The sequence below is a fragment of the Rhinolophus sinicus genome, chromosome 14 (genome assembly GCF_057876585.1).
Source record: "Rhinolophus sinicus isolate RSI-liver-muscle chromosome 14, RSI-T2T, whole genome shotgun sequence".
Taxonomy (NCBI): domain Eukaryota; kingdom Metazoa; phylum Chordata; class Mammalia; order Chiroptera; family Rhinolophidae; genus Rhinolophus; species Rhinolophus sinicus.
The window spans coordinates 163,445,020-163,468,680 of NC_142514.1; the positions used below are offsets into that span (position 1 = coordinate 163,445,020).

Consider the following 23,661-nt stretch of genomic DNA (forward strand, 5'->3'; position numbering starts at 1 on the left):
AGGAAGATGAATTAAAACATGTCAAAATTTAACCTTAAAGCATAATGGACAAAGACTATCAGTTAATTAAAAATTATCAAACTTTAGGTAAATAAATCTTTTAAACAACTTCTACATGCTGCAATGGATATGATAAATCACAGAATTACACAGGCATATGAAGAGACTAAATAAGCATTTATCCTTTTCTCAAACAATACTATACACCTCATCTTACTGGCTTTCTACTATAATCAAACAGGTTATCAGGGACAAAGCTTATACAGTGTGGGATTTACAAGCCCTGTGATATCCCCAGCTAGTATTTAATTATGCTTTACTTTCTGTGATTTTTCATTACATCTAATTTACAATTTTTGCTTCACAAGGCAACGACCAAGTCAAGATGTGAGGTTTAAAAGTATAAGAAAATATGCTCAGGGAGAAGTATAGAAAAAGCAGATAAATAGACCACGATGAGATTTAAGGGTATGACTCGAGTTTTGACAAAAGCAATTTTTCTTCTAATTGCCTTTGCTTTAATGGCATTAGTGAATTTTAGTGGCTTTTTATAGCAATTTGAGGAAAACGCCTAATAAAGTCATGCTTGTCGATCTAATAATTATCAATAATTATTATTGGTGATACTGCTCATTGCCCCTGTAACATCCCTCAGCTGTAACTGCAGCACGTTACCTCCGGAGTTCTAACCTGTATGACTCTTTGCTAATGGTGTTTACTCAACTAATCTATAGCCATCATTGTACATCTTTCAATAAGTATTTAATAAATGTTAACCTGAACTCAGGGCTTACATTTTCTAGAACCCTCTTTCATAACAATAATTGTCTAGTGGAAGAGAAAATGTTAAACAAATAGTCCCAGTATACATTTACCATTACTGACTATCATTAGTGCTGTGAAGAAAACGTCCTGGCTACTAAGGCTGAAATTCAGGAGTCAGGGATATAGAGAGAAGGCTGGAACAAAACTGTACAAGCTGCCAAGACACATGAGAGGAGTTAACCCCACCAGATCCTAGTCAATCTTATTCCCAATCATTCCTTCAGGTCCTGTGTATGAACTAATATACTGTTTTTTATGTTGATATGTTTGCTTTGTGATTTGTTATGTGATTTCAGATGATTTTGTATCCCATTCTGCAAAGGTAAGACCCTTGCTTTACATATTTTACACTTCCACAGGAAATCAACCAGTGATTGATATAGGAATTATTCTTTTAAATTACAACATCATGCAAAAATGTCACAAAAATGCCACTGACAAGAAACAAATGTAATTTAAGAAATATAATATTGTTCAAGCCTAGAGTTATATTGGGTAATACTAATTATATCTAGCAGTCATTCCTCCAATTTTTGGCATCTTAGATAAAAAGTCAGTTATGTGTGTGTGTGTGGTTTTTTTATTTTTTTGGTGAACAGTGTGTTTCTCCAGGGCCCATCAGCTCCAAGTCGTTGTCCTTCAGTCTAGTTGTGGAGGGCGCAGCTCAGCTCCAAAACCAGTTGCTGTTTTCAATCGTTAGTTACAGGGGGCACAGCCCACCATCCCATGTGGGAATTGAACCGGCAACCTTGTTGTTGAGAGCTCCCGCTCTAACCAACTGAGCCATCTAGCCACCCCTCAGGAAGCTCAGCAGCAGCTCGTTGTCTTCAATCTAGTTGTGGGCATCGAACCAGCAACCCTATAATTCAGAGCTCCCGCTCTAACCAACTGAGCCACCTGGCCGCCCCCAAGAGCCAGTTATGTTTGAGGATTCATCTTCTTTATATGCCCATGGAAGATATCCCCTGATCAGCTCCAGTGGGTGACTCCTCAGTGGCCTAACGCCAGTGATGGTAATTGCATTTCCCTTGCCCCTTGCAGGTTAAGGAATCAGCTTGTGATCCAATTTTGGCCAGTGGGACATGACGGAGAAGTCTTCTGGGGAAAGACTTTTTTTTTTTTTTTTTTTTTTCCATAATGAAAAAGAGATGTAAGTGATCAAACATCTATCTTTATCGGAAATTGTTGAGTGAGCATGTGACAAGCCATTTTGTGGGCAGGAAGTGTCAAACCCAAGGATCTAGCCAATATTCAGAGGATGGCGGTGGGAAAGGTATGAAGCCACACTCTTTGATAACACTGCTGAACCACTGACTTGAACACTAGAATCGCCCTGCTTCTGAAGACCTTGTTGAGTTAGTTCCTCATTTTTAAAGTCACTTTCAGTTGCGTTTTCTGTTACTTTCTAACAGTAGTCGAACTTATACAATGAGCTTTCTAATCATGTGTGCTTCACTAGTAGTTTTATTTGAAATCTTTACAAATTTTGAGTAATTTCATAATGGGCTAAAATATAAATGAATATGGTATCTTCTAAAAATTCTGCCTTAATAAAAAGCATTTCAACAGAAATATCAGAAAAAAAAAGAAATATCAGCATAAGCATAAAATGACACAGAATTCATTACTTCCCACCTTTTTGAAACACTAAACATTTTTGGTGAGTTTAGATTTCTATGACAGAATTCTGCAGGTAGCTAATAATTCTATTCATAAATAGGAAGTGTGGCTACTTTGACACATCATGGCTCAATAACAAACATGCAGGTCTAAGTTATCACACAATTTGGATGTGAATTCAACAGCAGGATAATGACAGTTGCCAAGGATTTGTACTTGCTGTCACTTCATACCACTGTTGCCTGTCAAAATGTCTCTTTTTTTTATACAAAAGCCATAGAATTTTTATGGATAGCAATTACTTACAATATACAATGAAGTACATCAAATCTAACAACCATTCTTTAGCCCGTCATTATTTGGTAGTCTCTTTGTTAAATGTAGTGAACCATTTTCATCTAAATTATTTATTTATACTATATATTTGACAAGCATATATTTCTTGCTTTATATTCTTATGGCACTTAAGCCTTCCTGAAAAGTTATGGTTTTTTTTTAATATTGTCATTTGTAAAACTTATCTTTATCCTATTACCATTCTAATGGTAATTAAACTCTCTAATTGGAATAAATACAAATAAGAAAATGTAAACATAAAGGAAAATGACTCAAAGTACATTCAATAATAAATCACCAGCTTAAAATACTGGAATGCAACCAATAAAAGAAATAAGCCCACTTATGTTCAGTGAATGTAAGCTTGCATAAAATCTCTGGAGTACACAAAGCACAAAGAGTTCATGAAACTTCCCCAACTTGAGGGAACGAATAATCTCTAAAGATATAAATAACTTTCTACAATTGTTACATTAAATAGCATTTAAACATCATAGAAGATTAATAATAAAAGTGAACAATTCCTTCATATATTATTTTCAACACCAGAAGAAACTATAATTCTAGTTTGGCCTAGAACTATTGGTAAGGGCATCTCAATTGCAGAGCAATTTTTGGTTATTTCATACCACATAATATGTCAAATTTTTACTTACAACTCAGTAACTGAATAACAACCAATGTATTATGGCCAAACTATATATGAGTATATACTCTACAGGAGATATTGAATGTTTGTAAAATTGAACTTATTTGCTTTTGTAGGAGGAAATTATAAACAAAAAGAACAATTTCTAAAATTTGTATAGTATTAGGGGGTAAGTCATCCCACCCAAAGGAAAAAAGAATACTTCTGCTTGTGCCCAAGTAAAAAGGAATAAAAATAAGGTACATCTTAAACCTAAAATTGGGGGAATGTATAGATATTACATATAAATTTTCCAGAGGAAATTTAAATTTTCAAAAAGAAATTACTAGGCTTTAACACTTTTAGAGGAAAATATATATTAATGTTTAGACCTGTAGCGTTTTTTTCTTAAAGCTTGAAGAAAAAATTTGAAAAAAATTATGAACTAGGGGAAGTGTAATTTGTTGGGTAACAGAGGCTGAGAACAATGGAGGTGTTGCATTGCTTCATTCACTATTGCTGTCTCCCCCTCACACCCTTCTGCCACCTAGTCTATGGTGGGAACTGACAGTTCATCTTTGGAATGATGAAATTACTAAATTTAAATTATTCCTAGAAAAGGCAAATTTACCCAATGTTTATATTTCGAAGACTCATTCCAATTAAAAATATCCAAGATAACTAAGATGACATAAAAAGTGAGTAAATAAATGAAACACAATTAGTCTCCTTGAAAGCAAGATTTGTCTATGAAAAAGCAACACAGATAATCTTTAACAAAAAATCGTTGGTAATTCACTCTTAAAACTAATTGAAGTTTTAATTTAGTGTACTAAAAAATAATTTGCCCCCTCAGGGAATTAAGAGTTGGTAATATACTTAGTTATAAGCCGGATAAAAAAGTACTATAACTTTGTATTCTAAAAATCCTGAAATTACATCCTTAGAAGATCATCAGCTAAAAATCATTAAAACAAAATATTGCACATGTGAGATAGAGATATTAATTGTTTACAACATTCTCTTAATTTTAAAATGCGATTTTAATTTGGAAATCTTCCACTTAGCATTTGGAGATACCTTCTATAAATATGGCAGAACAGCCCCTAGGTACTGTTACCAAAAATAATTGATTCTTCCCTCTATGTCTCCAAGGCTGATTCGCTGTTCCAGGTCACCTGGGATAGATCAGACTACAACTGGGTAGGAAAAGTTTTCCACTGTGCTGCTTTCCTGGAAGTTGCCACAGGAATGGGGCTAGAATTTGCAGTCATCTGACCTCCTGGTGGTAAGTCATAACATGGGAGAATGAGACCTTTGGCACAATGTGTTGAACTCATTTACACTGTTGGTGATTAGTTTTCTTGGAGGAAGGATTCTGGCACAGCAGTTTTCACTCTATTACAAATAAATGTAGCATAAAGTGATAGAGGAAAATATTGAAAGAATACAAGAAAGAGAGAAAAGTAGAGTGGATGCTGTAAATAGAATAAAGAGTAAATTAATAGCATCAGATACTACCATGTTTCCCCGAAAATAAGACCTAGCCAGACAATTGGCTCTAATGCGTCTTTTGGAGCAAAAATTAAAATAGGACCGGATATTATATTATATTACATTATATTATACAATATAATATAAGATAATACAATATATTATATTATATTATATTATATTATATTATATTATATTATATTATATTATACCTGGTCTTATATTATAGTAAAATAAAACCAGGTCTTATATTAATTTTTGCTTCAAAAGACGCATTAGAGCTGATTGCCCAGCTAGGTCTTATTTTTGGGGAAACACGGTAACATGAAAATAAAGTAACTGATTACTGTACAGTTGTAATGAATGGATTTAATACAGGTGGGCATATTTTATTAAATGTACAATGTGTTATTTAGTGAAGAAAAGCACAATCTGTGATATACGTAAAGAAATACAAATTGACTACATTTTAATAATTATTTCTCATAAAAAGAGCACAAAGATGGTGGAAGAAAGGTGCCAAGGAAAACAAGAACGAGACAAGAGAAGTTTTAACCTCAATCAGGGTGAAAATGTCTTTACTCATAGAGAAAATTGCCTCTCTCTCATAATCATATTAATACCAACGGATCTTTGATTATCATTAGCCTTTATGAACTTGACCCTTTTCAGGTTGAAACTCATTTTATTTTTCATGAAAATAAAAGACCTCTAGGCATTGTCTTTGACTTTCCATTAGATTGCCAAGAGGAGGGTTACTTAATTTTCTAGGTACATCATAATCAAAGTTGATGGTAACAGGCAATAGTCACAGAAAAGACATTAGGATTCAGACAAAGAAATAGAAGCATACAGAAACAAACTCAAAAACAGATGATAGGAAAGTCTCACAAGAAAGAAAGACTGAAATATTTTTTTAAAATGACAGAAGTAGTTGAAGAGATTCAGAATCAAAGAAAGAAAATGAGAAAAAAGGCAGAAACAAAACTGAGTAAGTGAAATTACAGTTAGCTTTAACAGAAAAAAAAATCTAAAATTGCACAAAAGATAGTTGGAACAAAAGTGAATGTAGTACTATTTTGAAAAGGAAAACTGGTAAAAATAAATTCTGAAGGCAATAAAAAGGTGCAAATACACATGATATTAGCATTGGCATTTGTATCAGGAAATACCTAAAAATCTTATTTAGAATTTTTTTCCATTGTCTTATTGGGAAAAACACTATCAAGAGTAACGTATGTCTCTACAATATAACTACAGGATAATGATTTTCTAAAAAATTATCTAGCCATGTAGCTAGTACACTGTGTAAATGATCTTACACACTGCAAACACAGTATGCACTCATAACTCAGAGGAATAAGGCAAAACAAAGATGAGCTGAAAGTCTGGATTTCACTTTTATCTAAGCTTAGTGACACATACAAAAACAATCCAACTGTTCTAAGATATAAATATGACCTAGCATTTCTACAAGATTAACATAATCTCCAATTTACAAATACATTCTTTAATGCTCTTATAGTCTACATTTTCTATTTAACATAAAGACAATGGGATCACATTTAGCCAGCTAATAGTTCATCAATACCTGACAGATACTTTTTCATTCTTTCATTTTAAAATAGAGAAGAAAAAAAAATCACTTCTGTCTCCTCTGCTTTATATTTCTGAGAACTGTGGTAAAATATAATAGTGAAGGGTTCTGGTTACGGAATTAGTCCATATGGATTCAAACCATACCTTCTCTACTTACCAACTGTGAGGTCTTGGTTAAGTTAATTAACTTCCCTAGGTCTTTTTCTTCTCATAGGTGAAATGGAGATGTTTAAAATACTATCTGCCTTATATTCCTCCCAGGGTTGTTTTGAGAACTAAATAAATACACTGCAGGTTAACTGGCGCATAGGACCTCCTAGCTGCCCTGCCATTCTTGTCATTATCACTATGCTACCTTTCCAAGTCAGGCTCCAGGGATCATTTTCATTCACTGCCTCACCTATCTTTTTACTTCCCATAAAACAGGAAACATTGAAGGACTCTAACTCAGACAACAATCTTCATAGCCCATCACATCTCCGAGTTATTACTGACATCATAATCTCCACCAAATTTTGAGTGTTTAGATAGACAACTTTCGAGAAGCACTTTTATCATCTTCAGAATTCAGTTGAAGCTGCTGACATGATATTCTTACCTTGGTACATCATTTGCCACATGTTTGTAAGTCGGGTGAACAGTATCCCCACTGTAGGTGCCTTCAGAGTTGCTTTGCTGTGATACTTCCGTGGCTTTACTCCAGGGTGATAAAGGAGACTGAGAAAGTGCGGCTCTGTGATCTTCTGTCTCTATTTTTGCCATTTTCAGCTAAAAATGAGGACAAATGTTATTTAATTTGAAATGTGAAATCCTCCTGGGTTATAAAGTGAGGCTGGGCAGCAGTTGCTAAATGTGAAATCTCATTAGAAATGAAAAGATATGAGAGTCTCGATGAAGACACAATCATAAATCTGTTTTTGGTATAATCCTATTTAAGAAAGGAAAAAAATGATAATTTGTTGCAAACCATTTTAATTTTTGTAGTTTGATAGAAAGCTGCTTATTATATACATAACTTAACATGAGGAATATGTTATTGGAAAGTGTAGCATAATCTTTTTTTTTGGGGGGGGGGTCCTTCCCTTCATCCTTTCCTTTTTGGACCCTCCCTTCCTCCTGATTCTGCTGGGACTGTAAATTATGTGGCCTTGCTTTCCAGGCAGGGACATGAGTGTGTCCGAGACTAGTCAAAGTGCCTTCCCCAGACACAGCAATTGCTAAATCAGAGTTCCAATGAAGAAACCAAAGCAGTGCTCTGTTCTACTAGCTTTAAGAACAACGTAAACCTCCACCATTGAGAATGAAGCCAAAACAGATGAAAGCAAAAGTGAGAGATGGAGAGAGATTAAGAAGTGAGAGAGATTCCTGATGACATCTGAATCCCTGAAACCAGCTATTAAAAACAACCAGCATCTCTTGAGTCTCCTGGGTATATGAGCCAACAGACTTTTTGTCTTCCTTAAGCTAGTGTGAGTTGGGATTCTCTTATTTACAACCTAGAAATCTTGAGTAATGCTACACACAACCCAAATTTTCTTAAGACCAAAACAACATGCCCATAGAAATAATATCAAAGAATGTTATAGGGTTCTTTCTAGGGTATAGTCACCCACTCACAATGTTGATAAAAATAGCTACGAGGTCTCATCTCTGATGTATCCTACCATGAGAAGGAGGGTAACATGACATACTACTACTAAGGGAAGAATATAACTTGCAAGGTAAAAAATAAATACTGCTTTTAATCTTTTTACTGCTATTCTAAAATAAAAGCATTCATTCACTCATGCACAGATTATTTATTGAACACTTGGCATTGCTCTAGACACTTAGAATTTCTCAGTGAATAAAGCAGAAAAAAATATTGTGCCCTTTTGAAACTTACATCCTAGTAGGGGCAGATGATAAACAATAAGCATAAGAAATAAGCAAATTGTTAAGATATTAGGAGACAAATGCTTTGGAAAAAATAATGATCCGGAAGGTAGATTGGGAGTATGGAGGTGGAGGGAATTGCAATTTTAAACAGGTTTGTCAGCACAGGTCTCATTGAGGTGGCAATATCTGGACAAAGGTTTAAAAGAGGCAAGGGAGTTAGCCATACAACATCCAAGAGTAAGAAGAATGAGAAGGCCCTGCAGGTGTGAGGAAGGAACAGCGAGTAGATGAATAGATGAACAGGAGGGAAGGAATCTAGTAGGCATGCAGATAGAAGGGTAAGGGAGGGGGCAGAGATAACATCGGCCTTGTAGGACACTGTTAGCTCCTTATTTGGAGAGCCCATGGAGTGTTCGGAGCAGGGAGGTAACATTTTTTAAAAAAGGTAATTTTGCTTTCTTTGTTAAGAATGCATCAAATGTATCAAAATGACTGCATTTCAATGTCCTGATTTGTCCACATATTAATATCTTTTAATACTTTTATAAACTCTTTGTGTCAGAGACTGCCAACTATCTGCCAATATCCACTCCATCCTTTTTCTGATACTGGAATCCCTGATTTTTGACTGAGGCATATGGCTGCCAAATAACGACTATTTTCCAGTCTTCCTTGCAGCTAGGTAGGGCTCAGTGAACGAATCTGGCCAATGAGATAATAGTGGAATGATCCATGCAAATGAGTTTGCCCTTCTTTTTCCTCCTTTCTGCGACCTGTAATGAAAACATGAAGGCTGGCACCACATTGGTCATCTTCAACTTTGATATGACACTAGGAATGAAAGCCCTGCACCACGGACGACAGAAGGAGCCTGAATCTCTGACAATACAGAGGGCCATATGAACCCTGGACTACCTACCTTCAGACTGTTACGTAAAAAATAAACTTGTAGCTTGTTCAAAAGAATGTTAATTTGGGTCTTTGCTGTTTGCAGTTGAACCCAATTCTACAACTCCTGATATCTCTTGAACTCGGTTGTTTTCAAAAACCTCCAATACATGGTATTGGCTTAGAGCAAGGAAATGAGAACAGTGCGATGGCTTGGAATTTAATTTAACTGAGAATCCAGTAATTTGGGGCTTTGGGCCTTTTAGACTCACCAAGTTTCTACAATCCATGAGCCGATTCCTTCAAGTAAATCAATTAATCTCCCCTCCTCCCGTCAGTCCCCCCCCCCCCCCCACATTCACATAGGTTCTGTTTCTCTGTAGAGCTCTAATATCCCTCTTTCAAAGCCCATGTCAGCTTGCAAGGCTGAGCTAAGAACTGGAGCCAGAAAGATTTTCCTTAAGCACAGACCAGTAGAGCCAGTCAGATGACGAGTGCAATGGAATCATCAGTGGTGATGTGGGTTGCCAAGAAGCGATGGCAACCACAGCAACAGCAACAGCACCAGGAGCACCAACCAATAGACAAATGGACCACTGCCAGGGCTCTTCCTCATTTGGGAGAGGGCATCGAGAGGATTTCCCTTTTGAACTATGATTAACTCCTACGGTTCTTACATAATCTGCAAGACACAGGAAGCTCAAAGAGTAGGATGCTAATTAAACATAGGAAGGAATATAATAACTATAACATAACATATAAGTGTTATGGAGGAATACATACCTATAATACATAAGAGAAGGGTCCTGTCACTCTATACCGTCTTCTAGCTACGTGACCTTAGGGATTATAACCTTTCTGAGCTATAGTCCTTTCATTTGCAAAACTGGGTTATCCATGTGGTTATGAGAATTCAATAAAATGGTGAATGTGAAAGCATTTGGCACAGTGCTTGGCACATGGTAGGCATCCAATAACTGTTAGATGAATCTGAATCACAGTAAGAAAAGATGTTTCTGCATAGTTTAATAAGAGAGGGTACTTTTCTCTGTCTGGCACTCCTCTGGGATTCCAACTGGAGACCAAAGCGCTGTTGGCCTTCATACTCTCCCTTCCCCTTTCAGCTTCTCACAACAGGAGAGCTGAGGTTCTCTTCTCCGGCTTCCTAACAACTACTGCCTGTTCAGTTCTTCCACAGGTCAAGTCCTTCCTAATTGGGGAATACTTATAAGTGAAAAATCCAGCCGTGTAGAGCAAGGCAAAATTGTATGATTACAGAGTAAATCGCCTTGCAGAACAAAATCCCTTGATTGTCTTCAGGTGTTTATTATATAATCCAATTATTTAAAAATAAAAACTTGCACTGAACTATTCAAAAATATCTCGATATATAGCATTAGTTTTACTTTTTACTTATGCATGATCACAATCCTAATATTCATAAAAGGAGGTAATCATTTTAGTGATGGGTATAGTTTTATTTTTTTTCCCATGTAAAATAGTTTCAGGATGCTTTTAGGTGAAAGGAGCTATGTACGTGTGAAATCATTACCATTATTAAATGCAATATTTCTTCTGTAATGTTACTATAAAAACAGTGTCATCCTCACTAAAAGTAGAACATATTAACAGGTTAAGAAGAATATGCAGAATACAATAGGTTTTCAGATAACATTCCTGCACATTACTAATTAAATGAGAATTAACTGTTAATTAGAAATAAAAGAAATAAAAATGTGTTAATTTTAATTTGACTGACATAATACTATGCTATTTTAGTAGAGTACAGATAAAGGCACTGCCTTCGTTTAATTAACTCATGCATAGTTTATTCTCTGACACGCTGAAAAAGCACTATTTTTTTCCTTTACTTCCCATCTCTTAGAAATTTTACATAAATATAAGCTTTCCTTTCATGCCTACCTCCACGTTTTCTTTTCCAACTTTTTTTCTTTTTCTTTTTCTTTTTCTTTTTTTTTTAAGAAAAAGGCATTCAAGTGTACAGTAGCTATGACCCTGGATTGCGGAGCCAGTGTCTGGGTTTAGATCCCTACTGCCCACTTAGTCGCTGTGACACTTCGGACAAGTCACAACCTCTTTGTGAATCAGTTTCTTCATCTGTAAAATGGGGTTAAGAAGAGTAGCCACTTCATAAAGTTGATGCACTTGGCACTCAATAGGTACCATATGTCAGCTATTGAAGACGAGGCTTGATGGTCTCAAGTTGGGGCACTCAGTACCAGTTACAAACAGCATCTGGAGACTCTCCAAGGGGCATGGAAGTGTGGATAGTTTTAAGCAAGTCGATTTCCAGATCCTTGCCTTTCATATGTATGCTTTGCTAAAATGCAACTGCCCCAAAAGCTGCCCGCTTCAACTCAAGTTTGTCCTTGGAAAGTCTCCATTCTGTCATTTCACAGAAAAGAGGCAATCCTTTTATGCCCATTCCAGGGTCTCAGATCAAGGGCCAACTCCACTATTCCCTTAGTGAAGAAATTATAAGTGTCCCCCATCAATCTATATCATTAATATATACATTTTCAATAAATTTTACTTTTTACATTTAATAAATATGAAAAATGATAATATATTCATGCTGCTTTGAATAACTGTAGAGTAAAAATGATTACAATAAAAACTCAATCCTGAGGAAATTTTTCAATACTTACAACCTTATGGTCACAGGACACTTTTTAATTTGTTGTTGTTGTATGATAGAGTGGCCTATAAAAGACTTCCAAGCATAAAAGATAAAACTCAATGGAAGAAATGGAGTAGAAATATAAGTTTAAGGAGAAAAAGAAAGGATGTAAAATTTCCAACTATTGAAGAAGAGCTTGTTAATGTTCTTACATGCTATTTTTCCTGTTGGAATTTCAATGATAAAGGGTTTTGCTTGTTTGTTTTGTTCTAATAAGCTATAATTATACAACTATACTAACTAAATGTAGGAGGATAAAACTCAGTCATCTAGCTTTTGCCTTATTCTGTGCTACCACAGGAGAACTATGGTTAGCACAGCAGGTCTTGCATATTCTTATCACTTTTTTATCTTGTCATCTAGTGTTATGATAAACAAATCAAGTTTACTCCAACATAAAGAAGGCATCTTTGTGGCCCTCCAAGTGTGTTTTCCCTAAAATCACTTTGCTAATCCTGATCCTATCATCCATCCATTCATCAAATATTTATTTGAGTAACAGCTAGTTCCAGATTTAAAAAAACACAATGAATTCAATGTTGAACAAGACAATATGGTTCCTCCACTAGTTGAACTTTCACTATAATGAATGTAAATACAATTTTAATTAACTTGTCTGATTAAAAACAACATGACTGATAATAACTGCATATTAAGAATAGAAAAGAAAGTATTAAAAAATCCCCTATAATCTCCTATCCTTGGAGAGTTAGCTACCATTATACTTGTTGAATATTTGTTTCAGACTTTCATCTATGATTTTATAGATATAGTCTTTTACATACAGCTGTGTTTACTTAATGTGACTAGTCTACAATATTAAATATTTGTTGAAAACATAATTTTTTTTTATCACTTGTTTAATATCCTAGCCTAGTTGCTCCAAATGCTTCCAATTATAAATAAAGCTGTGGTTCTTGTACATACCTTTGACCATACCACTGAATAGTTGTTTAAGAAGTTGCAGAAGTTAACATCCTGGATCAATGTGTATGAACACTATGATTTTAAGGTTGATGACATATATTTCAAAATTGAATTGCTTTTTAGAAATGTACCAATTCGTAAAACTACTAGAAACAGTGTGTGGAAGGCCATCTAACAGCACCATTAGTGAAATAAAGTATTTCTTTCTTTCTTTCTTTCTTTTAAAGTTTATCAGGGTGACAATTGTTAGTAAAGTTACATAGGTTTCAGGTGTACAATTCTGTAATACATCATCTATGTATCACATTGTGTGTTCACCACCCAGAGTCAGTTCTCCTTCCATCACCAAATATTTGATGCCCTTTACTCTCATCTACCACCCCTCTCCCCCCTTACCCTCTGGTAACCACTAAACTATTATCTCTGTCTATGAGTTTTTGTTTCTTCATTTGTTTGTCTTCTTTTGTTTTCAGTTTTATATGCCACATATCAGTGAAATCATATGGTTCTCTATTTTTTCTGTCTGACTTACTTCGCTTAGCATTCTAATCTCAAGATCCATCCATGTTGTCACAAATGGTACTATTTCATCTTTTCTTACCGCCGAATAGTATTCCATTGTGTATTATATATACCACATATAAAATTATATATATATTTATCAATTCATCTATCGAAGGACATTTTGGTGGTTTCCATGTCTTGGCCACCGTAAATAAAGTTGCAATGAACCTTGGAGTACACATGTATTTATGGATAAATGTTTTCAGATTTTTTGGGTAGATACCCAGGAGATGGCTTGCTGGGTCATATGGTAATTCTAGTCTTCATTTTTTGAGGAACATCCACACTGCCTTCCATAATGGCTGCACTAATATGCATTCCCACCACATAGGTTCCTTTGTCTCCATAGCCTCTCCAACACTTGTTACTATATATCTTGTTGATGATAGCCATTCTAACTGGGATGAGGTGATATCTCACTGTGGTTTTTATGTGCATTTCTCTGATGATTAGTGATTTTGAGCATTTTTTCATATGTCCATTTGCCATTTGTATGTCCTCTTTGGAGAAATGCTTCTTCAGGTCCTCTGCCCATTTTTCAATTGGGTTGTTTGTTTTTTATGTTGTTGTTATTGTTGAGTTATATGAGTTCTTTGTATATTTTGGATATTAGGAAGAATTAACATAGTTAAAATGGCCGTATTACCCAAAGCAATATACAGATTTAATGCAATCTCCATCAAAATCCCAATGGCATTTTTTAAAGAAATAGAACAAAAAATCATCAGATTTGTATGGAACCACAAAAGACCCTGAATAGCCAAATCAATCCTAAGAAAAAAGAACAATGCTGGAGGTATCACACTCCCGACTTCAGCTTGTACTACAGGGCTACAATCATCAAAACAGCATGGTACTGGGAGAAAAACAGACACACAGACCAATGGAATAGAACTGAGAACCCAGAAATAAACCGACATAAATAAGGACAGATAATTTTTGACAAAAAAGCAAAAAACATACAACAGAGAACAGACAGCCTCTTCCATAAATGGTGCTGGTAGAACTGGAAAGCCACATGCAAAAGAATGAAACTGGACTGCTATCTGTCACCATGTACCAAAATTAACTCAAAATGGATCAAAGACCTAAGCATAAGACCTGAAGCAATAAACTGCATAGAAGAAAACACAGGTACTAAACTTATGGACTTTGGGTTCAATGAACATTTTACGAATCTGACTCCAAAGGCAAGGGAACTAAAAGCTAAAACAAATGAATGGGACTCTATCAAACTTAAAAAGCTTCTGCACAGCAAAAGGAACCATCGACAAAATGAAGAGGCAACCAACTGAATGGGAGAAGATTTTTGCAAAATATTCCTTAATCTTACCAATTTTAGAATAATTTTCTAACTGGTAGTAAAAATTCATTTTTAAAGTTACCATTTTTTAAATTTTTCATCATCTCAATACTCAGGAAGGAAAATCAAGGAATAATCATGAGATTTTATGGACTATAAATTATTTTAATTCTACTTAGGAAACCATTTAAAGAAGAAATTCCTAAAATATAGAATATATATGTTAAACTTCTAGATATTTTAAAGATAACTAAGTTCAAAATATCTAATTAGCCCAATGCCACCTTTCCGCTATACTTATGAGAACATACCCAATTATCTTCAAAAGGCAATTAAAATTACTATTCATAATCTTAATACTAGGACATGTTATAATTTATTTGATAATTACATTTCCCACGAAGCTACTGTCAACATAAACTGTGAAACTACAGATCCATCCTGTTTACAAGTATCAGAAACAATATGCTCACTATTCTGTTGAACCTAAATGTTGTATTGCAGTTTTTCTTAACAGGTAATATGTGACATGAAACATGTCTGATTTTATGCTTCATGATTTTCATTCCGATATTTAACATTAAGAAATTACATTTATGTATCACACATGTCAGAAAACAATTTAAATAATTAAACCAAGAAAAATCATAGCAGCTATGCCTTTCATTTTAAATACAAAATTTAAGTCTTTTGTTCGCATTAAAGAACCATCTGTAATCAGAAATGCAAACTATTTACATTTTCTGATTTATTAGCTAGCATTAAAATATTTTGCCTGTGTTCATGTTTTATAGTTTCAGAAATTTGTTATGAATAAAAATATTAAGTCATAAACATAAGAAAAATCAAGAGACCACCTTCCAAGATTGACTCGAGTTTTGAGTTTTAAAAATGCATTATTTCTAGACTTTATTCTGATTTTTATAACAAGAACAAGAAAAAATGTAATTATTTGGATTTTAAAAACATACTACAAGAAAAGGTACCATTTAAGCCAAGCTGAAGTTTACATTATTTATTGCTATTTTCTTCAAAAATATGCATTAGAATAAACACTTTTTCTAAACACCAAAGTAAATACAATACATGGTTCTGGCATATTTATTTTTTTGAAAAGGTGCTCTGAGTCTTAGACAACATAAATACTAGGCAGTGTGGTGGCTGCCATAGTAACAAGTAAATAGGACCATGAAAATACATGCAATTTTTCAAATGTATACACTTTTTTCATAAATATGCATATTTTATAGGTAAATGGTTATTCAACCCTTGCTTCAGCTCCCATTTTAGAGCAAGAAACACTTAATCTTTAGAAATGTAAGATTATCACATAGCAGTACTGCAGGCTCAAAAAAGTTTTTAAATGCCGTATGGGAAACCGTAAGGTTTTTATGTCAATTTTCCAACATGAATACAGGAAAAAAACTCCTTTCATTCTGTATTACTTTAATGGTCAGTTCTTTTGTAAGGGTAAAATTGCATAAACATCTTTTCCTCCCAAGCATTAAATTCTCTTTTATTTTGCATAAGTTTATTATTCACATTCATTAAATGTAACACTTGACTGTGGAAAGCTGACAGTCCTTTTGATCACAAAGAAGCCCAAGAAGTTTAATGCTAACCCATGAGTTACTCCTTCAATAAATGGTCCGAAAATGTTTATGCCAATGTACTGAATTGAAATTTAAAGAGTTCTTTCCTTCACCTCTTCCTTTATTAAAATACAATCTTCCTATTTACAGGTATCGTAGATGACACAGAATGCATATTGATAAAATGCTCTGAATTTTATACTTAAAGCTTAAGAGGGGTTAGCATACCTTCTATAGGGCTGGAGAGGGGAAGCAGTCCTATAAGCCATGATGTGAAGATTGAAATCTACTCAAAGGTACTGGTAAGCCACCCAATCAGAAAAGCAAAGTTGCTCATCTATTAGTGGGAAACAAATCCTTCAAATCTGAATACATACATTTAGACTTCCAATTTGTTTCATTAACAATTATTATGTAACATTTTCCCAGAGTGAGAATTTAAAAATTTTTAAAGCTCACCATCTAGGCAGGGCACCGAATATGAGGTGACAAAACAGTGCTCTAGGACTCACCTTGGGCTCACTCCTTGATTAAAAAAAAAAAGCAAAAACAAAACAAAACAAAATCCCCTCCACGTACTGTAATGTCTAAGGATTGACTGAACCAGCTTGCAAGAAGAGCATTGTCAGCAAGCATGTGCCTGATCCTATACTTTTACTGAAGAGAAATCAGTCGCCACCACCATCCTCTTCCCCATGGCCCTGGGGGAGGATAGTAAATTTAAACTTTAAGAAGTCCAAAGAGTGAATTAAAATATTAGTCAAATATTTATGACTATCAAAATAGAATAGAATAGGTCACAAGAATTATGTGACTACTGCAAAACGAAAAAAGAATATCATCTTTTTATTTCTGTTTTTTCCAACTATTTCCCCCTGCATTCACCATCTTAAAGTAATGCGAAATGTCCCCGGAGACTGCAAAAGGGAAAACATTCCCATCTTTAAAAGGAAGGGAAAATGGTTTTGGTAATTAGACAGTTTAGTTTAACCTGGGAATACGCAAAAACAAATTAAACAATCAATTAGTAACACCTAGAAGCTCAAAAAATACTGGAAAATAACCAACAGAGTATTTGAAAAGCCAAATATGCCAGATGAACTTAGTATCTTTTTCTGACAGAATGACAGGTCATATTATCAAGTAAAAAGTGAACAGCATAACCTGTTTCAATGTTGTAAGCCTTTTTATTCTATTCCCCAATCCAGTATGGAAAACAAGTGGTTTAAGAAGAAAAGGATTTAAAAACTGGCTTCGATGCTAAACCAATGGCTATAGACACATCTCTTTCTTGAGAACCTGTTTCAGAACTGAGTCAATATCTTTACTGATGACTTGTCAGGAATCTTGGCCTCCTTTATGTTTTAGCTCCATCACATCAGATCCCTGAGATCCCTGAAATTTAAAACATGTATTCCCTTAGTTTTCTTTCCACCTTGTTAACCTTTCTTTTCCCTAGGGATCTAAAATGACTTGCATCAATTAAGTGGTGCTGCACCCATTTTAGGCAGAAATTTTGAGAGGGAAAACTTTGTGAATTAATTAAAAGGATCTTCTACTCATATGACTAGAGAAAGGGGTAACTAAACAGAGTGGTGTTTAAATATAAGTGCGCATAACAGACTGGAAACTTGAAGAATGTGAAGAATAGCTGTTACTTGGTTAGATCAGATAATGTAAAGAAGATCAAGGTGTAGAGTCAAGAAACGAACCCAATTTTCAAGAATTATCTTCTTGTGTATCCCGTGAGCAGCTGCTTAGTACTCAAGGGGATTAGAAGCACAAGGATGGCAGAAAGAGACCCCAGCTGGGAAAAGTCAAACATCTGGTCTGTTAGAAATCAGTCAAGAGCCAACACTGTTGAACTGAGCTTCCTCTTGGACCAGGAGAATTGTTGTTACTCATTATATAATTAACATCTCTATTTTCCCAACCTCTGTTAACAATAAAAATAATAATCTATATATCTTAGAAAGAAAAAATTGGGTACTGAATTGTTTGTTCAATCTTAACAATCTTTTTAAACCTAAATACCTTGGAATTAATCAATCAGGGATGCTCTCAAATTAGAGAGGGAAGCATGCCTCTTGGGGCATCAAGAAGGAAAGAGTCGGGGGTGGGAGGGGCGGGAGGTAAGTAATCTCCCTCTGCTCTCTCAATACAAGGCAGTCCATCTTTTTCTCCCTCTCTTCACCTAGGACAGTCCAGAATGTTTAGTGGAGATACGTGCATTATCAAAGAGTTTCGTCAGACATAACTGATTTCATTTTATAACTAAAAAACAGTAAGAACAAGGGGAGAATATTTATACTTACCAAGCCAGGACTATAACCAATTATTTATTTTAATAACTGAAGAAAAAAATAAACTAAAAAAAATAATAATAATCCTGCAGCTTCAGCACACATGAAGCCAATGAACTGTATTTAAGACCACTGGACCTGGGCCAAGAAGGCCTGCAGTTCGGATCTTAGTTTGGGGCCAGAACTGGGGAACATGCTAAACATTTTGGGGTTCATTTTCTGTCTAAAAAAGGCACAGAGGAATGATAGAATGGGGAACTCTAAAGTTCTTCCATCTCTAAAATTGTAGCCATTTAGAGCTTTCACATGTAGGAGCTAATGTAGTGTGACAAAAATGCCAAAGATGTGGTGTCAGCTGACTTGAGCTTGAATCTTGCATCTTGCCTCTGTCCCTTCCCAGTCTTATTTCCTTACGTGTATATCAATAGAATCTGCCTTACTGTAATGCTGGGTCTCACCTCCCGCTCCCCGCACAAGAACACAAGATATGGTGAGGCCAAAAAGGAACACCAACAGAGCCATGGATGGGGGGTTCATACCACTATATTCTCTTGGCGGCTGGTTGAGACACAAAAGTAAACATCCACCAGTACCACAAGAGTGGGGTCTTCCTGCACCCCAGTCTCACGGTGGCCGGGCAAGACACAGGAAGTAGGATCCACACGATCCGCAATCTACCATCCATGCTTGCTAACCCCACTTGCTAGCCGCAATCCACGCTTGCTAGCGTAGCCACAGCAGTTATATTAATGGCTAATGGCTAACTGGTTACAGCTAATGGCTAACAAGTCACAGCTGATGGGCATCTACTACCTGAGCCAGCAACTTCACACGTGAGGCCAAGAGCCTGGAAACTGCTCTCTGGGATTCTGTTCCCACATTCTACCCCTCCAGGGTCTTGCCTCACAATCTACATGATTAGCGTCTTCCGCAAGGTGCCATGTATCAGGAACCCAGCTCATGAGAAAAAGTTTCAGTCCAGTCCAAGTAATGTCCCAGGGTAGCCTTCATTGTCCACCTACCCTCTGAGCACAGCCAGGGTTCTCAGGGTACCGCCAGTCTTTCTGGGCACAGCCAGGGTTCCTCAGGGTACTGTAATGTAACAATAATAGCTCACAGCCAAGGTGCCTACATATTCTTGATGGCGGCCATTTGAGACACAGGAAGTAAACATCCGCCTGCACTCCAACAAGGGGTCTTCCTGCACCACAGTCTTGCTGGCGGCCGGGCGAGACACAGGAAGCAAATATCCGCCAGTTCTACCACATGGTGGCATGTTCCCAAGCAACCAGTCAAGTGGTCCATCAAATCAGGGATGGAAGGCAATTCCCCATAGCCCACAGTCATTCACCAGGGCTGTGGACTGGCCCCACAACGTGTGCCTGCTCTGCAGGGCGAGGGCTGCAAGTCCTCCCCAACCTGGGGGTGAGGGATGACCTTGACCTCACCTGCATCCTCCACCGAGGACTCAGCAAGCGTTTCCTCCTGGGATTACAAGTCCCGCACCTGGGCTGCCTCAGCAAGCACTTCCCAATCCACACGGCCGCAATGACCTTCGCTTTCTCAGGCCTACGCTGGTTGGAGAACAGTCCACGTGTTTCCACCCCTCCACGGGGGTCCAGCTCTCTGGCAGCTCCTTCTCATGGGCTTCCTGAGACAGAGGGTTCGTAGGCACAAACTGCTCCACTGCCCTTCGGAGAGCTGTGGCCGGCACCGTACCCTGCTCGCTGCACCATCTGTCATGCAGGGACTCAGGTCTCACTCTCCACACAGAATGCAGGAAGTGGTGAGGCCAAAAGGGAGCACCAACAGAGCCATGGATAAGGGCTCATACCACTATATTCTCGATGGTGGCTGGTCAAGACACAAAAGCAAATATCCGCCAGTACCCTAAGAGGGGATCTTCCTGCACCCCAGTCTCATTGGCGACTGGGTGCAACACAGGAAATAGGATCCACATGATCCACAATCCACCATCCACGCTTGCTAACCCCACTTGCTAACCGCAATCCAAAGTCCGCTTCTCTGCCAACCAATGACCCCCCCTTGCTAGCCGCAATCCATGCCTGCTAGTGTAGCTACGGCAGTTATATTAGTGGCTAATGGCTAACTGGTTACAGCTGATGGCCAACTAGTCACAGCTGACGGCCATCTACTACCTGAGTCAGCACCTGTCCACATTAGGCCGAGAGCCTGGAAACTGCTCTCTGGGACTCTGTCCCTACACTTGCCTACTTTATAGGATTGTTATGTGGATCATATATGGATTGTTATACAAGAAATGTGAAAGTGCTTATTATAAACAGTAGTCCTCACTTTTGTATTTTGCTCTACATCCTGCACTGTCTAAGATGGAATGTGTTCCAAAAACACCTTGATATCAGAGAAGATGCAGCTATTTACAATTTACAATTTAGGAGTGTTTGTTTCCTCAGCTGTAGATCTGCTAACACTGCCATAGTCAGACAGCCCAGGTTCCTATGAACTCAGCTATGAGTAGCTGCTCTCTGCCCTAGGAAAAATATGTAAGATTTCTAAACCAATTCCTTTCAGGGAAAAAGTGGAGACTTTATCCAAAAGTCAAGTACCTATGTTGGCTGGTGGTATGTTAAAAGGGGAAAGAGAAGAAAAGGAGAAAGAGAAGGAAAGGAGTTGGCAGCGCTGGGAATTACCATTTTGATTCTGTAAAGTGTGCTACTGTGTTTCCCCGAAAATAAGCCCTACCCTCAAAATAAGCCCCAGTTAAGATCGTCAGCCATACGGACGCATTTAGTATGTTATGACGATGTTCCAGAAGATGACATGACTGTATTTGAATAAATGTAGATTGTTGTACATGAAAAAATAAGACATCCCATGAAAATTGGCCCTGTTGCATCCTTTGGAGCAAAAATTAATATGAGACCCGGTTTTATTTTCGGGGAAATACAGTAGTTGAATCTGCTCTATAGATGAAGGAGGTCGCTGTGGAACAAAATCTTAGGAGGTCATAAGACATCAAGAATGATATATTCAAAAAGCTTACCCAGTAAAAATATTATTAAATTGGGCTACTAACTGCTAGGGTCTTGACCCTTTTAACTAATAATTTGCTTTAATCATTATGATATCTGACTTTTCCCTGAGCAAACATGTAATGAATTTCAGATGGCTCTCCACAACTTTTCAGAACATGAAAAGTTCATTTGTGAAGGTTGCCAATTTTACTTTTAATATGAATATATATCTATATATCTATATATCTATATATCTATATATCTATATCTATATATCTGTATCTATATCATCTATCTATCTATATACATATATATAATGGGAATATATAATGTTGAATATAAAATAAGGAGAATTTCTAAGGATGCAAATAATCCATTTTTATTAATCCATAATCATATAGATTATGACCTTCAAAAACAGAGATGGATCCAGGATGGCATGCCTCTGTAAGAGATGGTATATAAACCACAGAGCAAACCATAGCAAGAAGGTCAAAAGACAGTACTGAAGCCAGACATCGTCTCTTTAATGCAATGAAATTCAATTCAATTCATTATGTATTGATTCTCAACTAATATCTATAGAGAGATACCAAAATATAACTTACCAAATATATTTCTAATCTTTTCAAATGCTTTAAGTTTGCCAATTCTCCCTGTACTGAAAACTATTATCTGGTTTCTGGACCAAACTTTGCTCTAAGTCCAAGGCTGGGAACCAAGTAATAACAGCACTTAAGTCCTGATGATGGGTGGAGCTTTATCTATCTAAAGTAAGAAGCTGGGGACACAGGATATACCTTGGACTAAGACCGAAAGAACTGTTACAAAGGATCTAGTAAAACCTCCTTTTATATTTGGTTAAAATTTTTTGTTTTACTTCTCTTTTCCAAGATTACCTGACTTTAACTTGAGACTAAGATCAATTTCTAAGTATATCTTTCTCTATATTGATATATCTGAATATTATATATATATATATATATATATATATATATATATATATCTCAATAAAATTCACTCTCATTTTCTAAATTAAGAGTTTTAAAATTCTAAATTTAAATACCTATATGTACATTGTACTGTGGAATAATTTTTCCTTTTCTTATACTGAAATAAGAAAACTTATTTAAGTTACCCCAAACACAGATAGACACTAAACAAAATTAATTTAATATTTATAGACTAGCATTGCAGAATAGGATTTACATTATAGACAAAGATTTTTAAAAATCATATAGCCTTTCAAATTAATATATCTGACTGTCTTTCTCTAATGCTCCTGCTTCACCTGCAGCACATCAGACAAGGTAATAATTTATGATAATCATATGAAAATATACAATTAATATTCATCACCTCTCATTCCTCATCACTTTCGATGATCAGTAATGCAGAGTGAAAATGCTGTCAGATTTCTAATTGCTTTGTAATGGACTTGAAACAGGGAAATCATTAAAGGCAAACAATCTGTCATTTGTCTGTTACTTTATCTATCACACAAAAAAACTCATTAAAGAAATTGCTAATGAGCTACGAAAGACTATACTCATGGTGCTTCTACAATAGATTAAAAAGTAATACTTTGAATTGCTTAAAATATTTTTAAAATATGATATTTTTGTAGAAATTCATCAGAAAAGATGTATTCTTCAGTATATTTTTTAAGCTGTGTGGTTTCATTATTTTGGCATCTAATCCATCATTGCAGAAATCCCTTTAGCATATAAGATTTGTTTTTCATCAGTCTCTAAATAATTAAACTGAAAGACTGCAAGTAGCCGAAATGCTAAATGTGTTTATTACTAGTATGCTGACTCAAGTAATAAAAAATAGTGCTATAGTAACCCTGATACTAAGTGAAGAATATATTTTCAAATTTGATATTTACCCTCATATCTCTTTAGATTTGAACTGTAGAAGTGGCAATGCTTCATTCATCTTAAATAATCATTATACAAATATTATATTCAACTATTGAAATTGAGCATAATATTACACTCTGTA

The 23,661-nt window shown here is 35.9% G+C and overlaps 1 protein-coding gene across 1 annotated transcript in view; it reads right to left on the reverse strand.

Moving 5' to 3' along the window:
* The window catches only part of DCDC1 (doublecortin domain containing 1), a 382,580-nt gene that overhangs the window by 352,896 nt on the left and 6,023 nt on the right, over positions 1 to 23,661 (reverse strand). The window contains exon 3 of the mRNA XM_088789501.1: positions 7,101 to 7,270. Within this exon, the coding sequence (XP_088645627.1) occupies positions 7,101 to 7,264 (164 nt within the window). The 5' untranslated portion in view covers positions 7,265 to 7,270. The remainder of the gene's footprint in view (positions 1 to 7,100; positions 7,271 to 23,661) is intronic.